Below are 6302 nucleotides of genomic sequence, written 5' to 3'. Positions count from 1 at the left end.
AACATATGTCGCGGAAAAAATTTTAAGTCCGACGGAAGAATGAAAATAACAAAGTTTCCAGGCTGAAGCAAATAGGTTTATTGAGAGAGGGCCAGTCCCTCAACTAAACCGGTCATCCAGGCTTTGGGCCTGAAAGACCCAGAAGTACAAACTGCATGGGTTTATATACCCTTGGAGACATTTTCTAAAATTAGAACATAGTCTTGAGTAATAACAGGGGATCAGCGTTATGATATCAATAGGGTGGATCATTGGTAGGCCAGTGTAAAGTGGCGTGAACAGTATTACTGACCACCTACAGACCCTGTGACATTTCCTAAGGTGGATATCACAAGATCAACTACACTATGTCATAGGAAAATTGAGAAATATGGAAAAAGGACTTGACCATCTAACCTTATGCAATCTATATGAATCACAATTATTTTTTGTTAATATATTGATTATTATTTTAATTAAATCACTTAAAACTATAGTAAATCTCTTATAACTAAGGGACGGGGAAAATCTCACTCACATTATCCCTCCTTTGATCCAAAGACAAATACTAAAATTTGTCCTTTGGATCACTAACAATCTAAAAGATGGATACAATTCAATGCATAGAGGGTAGTCCTCTATGGGCGACGCAAAATTCCAGAGGGGGCACTCCCCTACTGAGGCGCAAAATTTACAAACATAATAGTGTGAATGGGTACAACTTATATTAATAAGGGAACATTGATTTAAGTTAATCTAAAGTTACAAGCATATATAAATTCTAAAACTCAGCACTAGAGAAATGGCAGTGAGGACAACAAGGAGAATCAATAGTGCCATAGAATGAAGGATTAGAACACTTTCTGCATGGTGGACCATAATCACCCCTAATTTTATATTGATGAAACAAAAGAGTGCTAGGTTTCAATCGTAAGCCAACCTGAACACATTTTTTATATCTACAAGATCTGCACCCACGTAATAAATTCAAATCCTCACATCTACCATAAGTGTGGCAAGGATAACTGGTTATACTTCCCCTTACTTGAGCTGTTATTATAACTTCTCTATAAAAGACATAACAATTATGACAGCACACTATTCCAGATACTCTTCGACGGGTTTCTTGCTTGCACACTCTGCATTCGTTCTTCACAGCACACACAACAACATCTGAGGAAGTAGAAGGTCCATCAGGTGCAGATTCTGGATCACTGAAGGCAGTAGAAGCAAAGCCTGTTTCAAAGGATTCTGTCTTCTCAGGGGATGATTCCTTTATTGTCGCTGAAGTGGCAATACTAAAAGAGTCCAAATATCATATATAAAAGCAAGGATTTGCACTTAATCGAGAGATGAGAGTGAAAATATATACTCAAAACTTCTTTAAAAATTTAGAAAATTGAGAAGCACAGCAATGCACAAATATTTTTTAAAAAATAAGAATTCCCAAAATAATCAAAATCCATTTCAAAATAACTTGCCATAAACCTTTGTTATTAAACCATGAAGCTATCCAAGAAAACCAGGAAGAAGGATCCCACTAGGAAATAGTACTCTTGTGGACATGAGTATGCTGAGCTATTTCCAAGGTACTATTCAATATTTTTTGTAATTCTTCAACATCATTGATAATATCTCCTGAATAATTTACATAAGAACAACAGGATTGATTTATGATAGCACAAGCTCCACCTTGAGCAGCAGTCAAAATATCTAATGCCAATTTATTTTCCATCACCATATGAGAAACAGAATCAAGTCCAGCCTGTAACTGATAAAGGGCATAAGAAGTATGTTGTATAACAGCTGCTGTATTCTGAGCAAGTTTCTCCAGCTCAGAAGATAAGTTCTTTACAGAATCTATTACCGCTGTAATTCCAATGTTGGGAATAAGTGCCCATAAAAATTTGTAACCAGGGCTGTCTCCATATGCTGCTACTGGATTAGAACTTCCCCACAGATTAGATCTCTTATTTCTGTGCCACCATGCACCTAGGTTTCTAGTGGTCTGAACATAACAATATTAAAAACTACCTCACTATGTCTAGGATTTGGGGAAATCCTTTTCCAGTATCTATAAAGCCGAAAAATTCCCACACAACATAAAAGTGTCAAAAAAATAAGTGAACAACAACAGTAATAGAATCCACAAAGTAGATAGTGTTCCTTTATGAACAATTGGAGGTTTGGTGGTACAAGTCTTCTTAATAATTGATTTATCAAACTCAGTAGTAACAATTGACTTATCAGATTCAGTAGTGGCATTAGTGAAATTAATCTTGGTAGTAATCTCAATAAACTCCTCAGTAAACTCTATCATATTTATCCCTCCTTGGGACGGATCCACAAAAAGTAGCAAAGGAACACGTGATGTCAGTGAAATATAGAAAGAAGGAATTGCTATACTAGGTGTTTCCTCAGGTGACTTAAATGGAAAGACACCTCCAAGAGATTCTCCCTCATGAGGGACCAGGTCATAAATTGTCAAAACTAGCTCAACACCTTTCAAAACAGAAGTAGAATAGGCAACCACTATATATGAACAATCAAAGCCAATAAAAGTGCCAGAACATCCAAGAAACTTTTTAACAGAAAGCATCCACCTATTCAAAGAAGAATGTTGGATATCATTGCAATAGAACATCTGCTTATTAAACCAACATTCGATAGGAGCCTGGCAACCAAACAAACTATCATCAGGGCACAATGATGGAGAACACTGAAAATCAACCTCCGAAATTAGAAGGCACTCCAAAACAGAGCTCACATTCCTTTTACCTGAAACCACTGGGATGCCTTTTTCAGAAAGATTTGTCCTAACTGTAAAAAGAGGAAACTCTGTACCTAAATCTCCCCCACCCTTCAGAGAAGGGCAGCACATCACACCATAATAGAGTAAGCAAATATGAGAATCCAAAAGATGTATGTTTGGTACAGTGGGGGGATTACAAGAGTAATATCTGATATCATCAGGGGAATGTCTACAATATTTGAGAGTACCAGTAACACATGGAAATACAAATGAACAAAAAGATAAATCACACTCATAAACTTCTGGCAATGACACAGTACAATTAAGAACAGGAAAAGAAGTAGGTGTCAATCCAGCAACCAGAAAGGGGAAGTTACACAATACATATTGAAAAAGGAGCAACTGAAATTCTACCCTTTGAAAAACTTTCAATAAAAATCTATACCAAAACATCAGCAAACCCAAAAATACCAACAGAATCAATCCAGTTAGAAGTATAGAAGTCCAAAGACCTTTAATTATTTTAGCCACAAAAACTGCATCAGCTTTGGAAGCAGGAAAAGCTTCCACCCATCTTGTCAATTTATCAATAAGTACCAAACAGTATTTCAAATGCCCAACCTTTGGTAATTGTATAAAGTCAATTTGTATGTTAGAGGGCAACCACCATATGCAACCTTTTTAAAGGCATGCTGATTAAAAGCCAAACATTCAACACATCCTAATGTAATACGAGAAGCCACTGAGGTAATCCCAGGAGCCACCCATGCTCGCCTAATTGTGTCTGTGATTGCCTGTGCACCATAGTGACCTCCAGCATGAACTGCTAGACAGGCCTGGTGATAACATTTCTTTGGAAGAAAAGGCTTGCCTTCCTCACTTACCCAAATTCCAGATATCTGTTTAGCATTATACTGTTGTTTCCAGGTGTCCACTTCCTTGTCATCATAAATAAGGTCCGGCCACTGAGTTTTACTCCCAGCATCATCATCATCATCACCAGTCCCAGAAGCTTGAAGTGGCATCACATAAACAGGACCCTCGATAGCTGCTGTCTTTGCAGCAGCGTCAGCTCTGGCATTTCCTTGAGTCACTGGATCAGTTCCTTTTTTATGAGCAGAACAATGAATTATAGCTAGAGTCTTAGGTAGCTGAATAGCTTCCAGCAAATCTCTGATCAATTCAGAGTGGGCAATCTCTTTTCCTGAAGAAGTTAAGAAGCCTCTGTGCTTCCATAACATACCTGTTGCAAGACATATTCCAATAGCATAGTGGGAATCAGAATAGATATTAGCACTCTTTCCCCTTGCCAAGTGACAGGCTTTTGTCAGGGCAATAAGTTCAGCTGCTTGGGCACTCAAAGTTGGTGAGAGTGAAGCTGACCACAAAACATCATAGTCAGTAACCACAGCAGCTCCAGTGAATCTCTGTCCGTTCTGCGTGAATGAAGAGCCGTCAGTATATAAGACTAACTCAGGATTTTCAAGAGGAACATCTGTGAGGTCTTGGTGAGGTTTTTCTACCATGTCAACCACAGTTTCACAGTCATGTAAGGGTTCCCCTGATAAAGGAAGATCAGGTAGCAGGGTGGAAGGATTCAAGTTGTGACATCTTTTAATAGTGATATTTTCATTCCCTAATAAAGTCACTTCATACCTGGCAAGTCTCTGGTCTGAGAAAGCCTGCGTTCGATGACGCAAGAGCAAAGCTTCCACTTCATGTGAGCACTGAACAACCAATGGATTTCCCAAAACGAACTCTGCCGATTTTTCCACCAGTAAAGCTGCAGCTGCTACAGCCCTCAAACAGGGTGGAGCACCTGCTGCAACTGGGTCTAATTGTGCAGAGAAGTAAGCCACTGGACATTGGGAAAAGGCAAAAGTTTGGGTCAGTACCCCGGAAGCTACCCCCTTCCTTTCATACACATAGAGAGTAAAAGGTTTTGAATAGTCCGGCAATCCAAGAGCAGGGGCAGTCATAATTGCTTTTGCAAGCTCCCTCAAAGCCACTAGATGTTGTTCCTCCAACTGCAAAGGCTCAGGAACAGAAGCTTTAGTAAGAGCAGTGAGGGGTTTCACAATCTCTCCGAAAGAAGGAATCCACGAACGGCAATAACCAGCAGCCCCCAATATAGCATGTACCTGCTTCTTGGTCTTGGGGACTGATAAGTTTTGCAGGGCCTGCATTCTCTTTGGAGAAATGGTTCTTTTTCCTGGTGATAAAATGAACCCCAAATATTCTACTTTCTCCTTACACCACTGTACCTTTGACTTGGAGATCTTATGTCCACGCTGAAACAGTTCCTGAACCAAATGGCAACTGTCATAGTAGCAAATTTCTTGATTAGGAGAAGCTAGAAGTAAATCATCCACATACTGGATCAAAGTAGAACCTTTAAAAGTGATGGTTGATAAGTCTTTCTGCAAAATCTGAGAGAATATGGTTGGAGAGTTTATAAAACCTTGTGGTAATCTAGTCCATGTGTACTGTTGGTTTATCCAGGTAAATGCAAACAGATATTGGGATTCAGGACTTATAGGAATTGAATGGAAGGCAGCACATAAATCAAATACTGAAAAACAAGTGGCATTACAGGGAATAACAGTCACAATAGTGGCTGGGTTAGGCACAACAGGGTGAAGAGCAACAACATAAGCATTAATTGCTCTAAGATCCTGAACAAAGCGATAAATAGGCTTACCATCAGGACCAGGCTTTGGCTTCTTCACTGGAAGAATTGGAGTATTTGCTTCTGACCTACATGGAATAATAATTCCTTGTTCAATAAGGGAGTCAATTATGGGAGTAATACCAATAATTGCCTCCTTTGAAAGTGGATATTGTGGTACAGATGGTGGTTTCCCTCCTTTTGTAGCAATAGAGATAGGAACTGCTGATTTCAGCAGTCCTACATCAGTGGAGGATTTTGCCCACACCTTTTCAGGCAAGGTGTCTGGAATAGAAAAATCATTAGATTGGGATACCATTAAAGCAGACAATTCCTCACCATAACATTCACTTAATACATCAATAAACACTGGGGTTAACACATTTTCATCAGGCATATCAACAGTCAATGTATGATCTGGCATACAATTAATAACAACTTTCAATTTACACAATAAATCTCTACCCAAAAGATTAATAGGAGATTGGGGAATCCACAAAAATGAATGCATTACTGAAATAGAACCAATAGTAACTTCAAGGGGAGACAGAAGAGGAGCTAGTTGGCTGTGCCCCTCTACTCCCACCACAGGCATCTTTTTGATAATAGTTCCTTTATCTTTGGGAACAAATTTTAACACCGAGATGGAGGCACCAGTATCAATTAAACAAGAACATTTTACACCTTCAACATACAAATCAACATGCGGTAAGGGAGAGGCATGAATGGTCAAAGCAGGGGCCATGATCTTAGTGGAATCTGCATTATCTACATCCTCTACCTCCCCCGCAAACCGTCATGCTGAAGCATTTTGTACAGGAGTCCAGTTTCCTGTATTTGCCTGATTTACCCCTTGGTCTTAATTTTGTACTCATTCCCTGATTATTTTCAAATTTATACCTT

At 39.0% G+C, this 6302-nt stretch overlaps 1 protein-coding gene across 1 annotated transcript; it reads right to left on the bottom strand.

The window, feature by feature from the left end:
- Positions 1-439: 439 nt before the first annotated feature.
- On the bottom strand, positions 440-3852 carry LOC122751449 (nuclear hormone receptor family member nhr-19-like). Its single transcript, XM_043998508.1, has 2 exons — positions 3616-3852; positions 440-1277 (listed from the first exon to the last, which is right to left on the bottom strand). The coding sequence occupies exons 1-2, from the start codon at positions 3726-3728 to the stop codon at positions 761-763; spliced, it is 630 nt and encodes a 209-aa protein (XP_043854443.1). The 5' UTR covers positions 3729-3852; the 3' UTR covers positions 440-760.
- Positions 3853-6302: the final 2450 nt, after the last annotated feature.

The sequence above is a fragment of the Dromiciops gliroides genome, chromosome 3, assembly GCF_019393635.1.
Source record: "Dromiciops gliroides isolate mDroGli1 chromosome 3, mDroGli1.pri, whole genome shotgun sequence".
NCBI lineage: Eukaryota > Metazoa > Chordata > Mammalia > Microbiotheria > Microbiotheriidae > Dromiciops > Dromiciops gliroides.
This window is presented reverse-complemented; position numbering and strand designations above follow the sequence as displayed.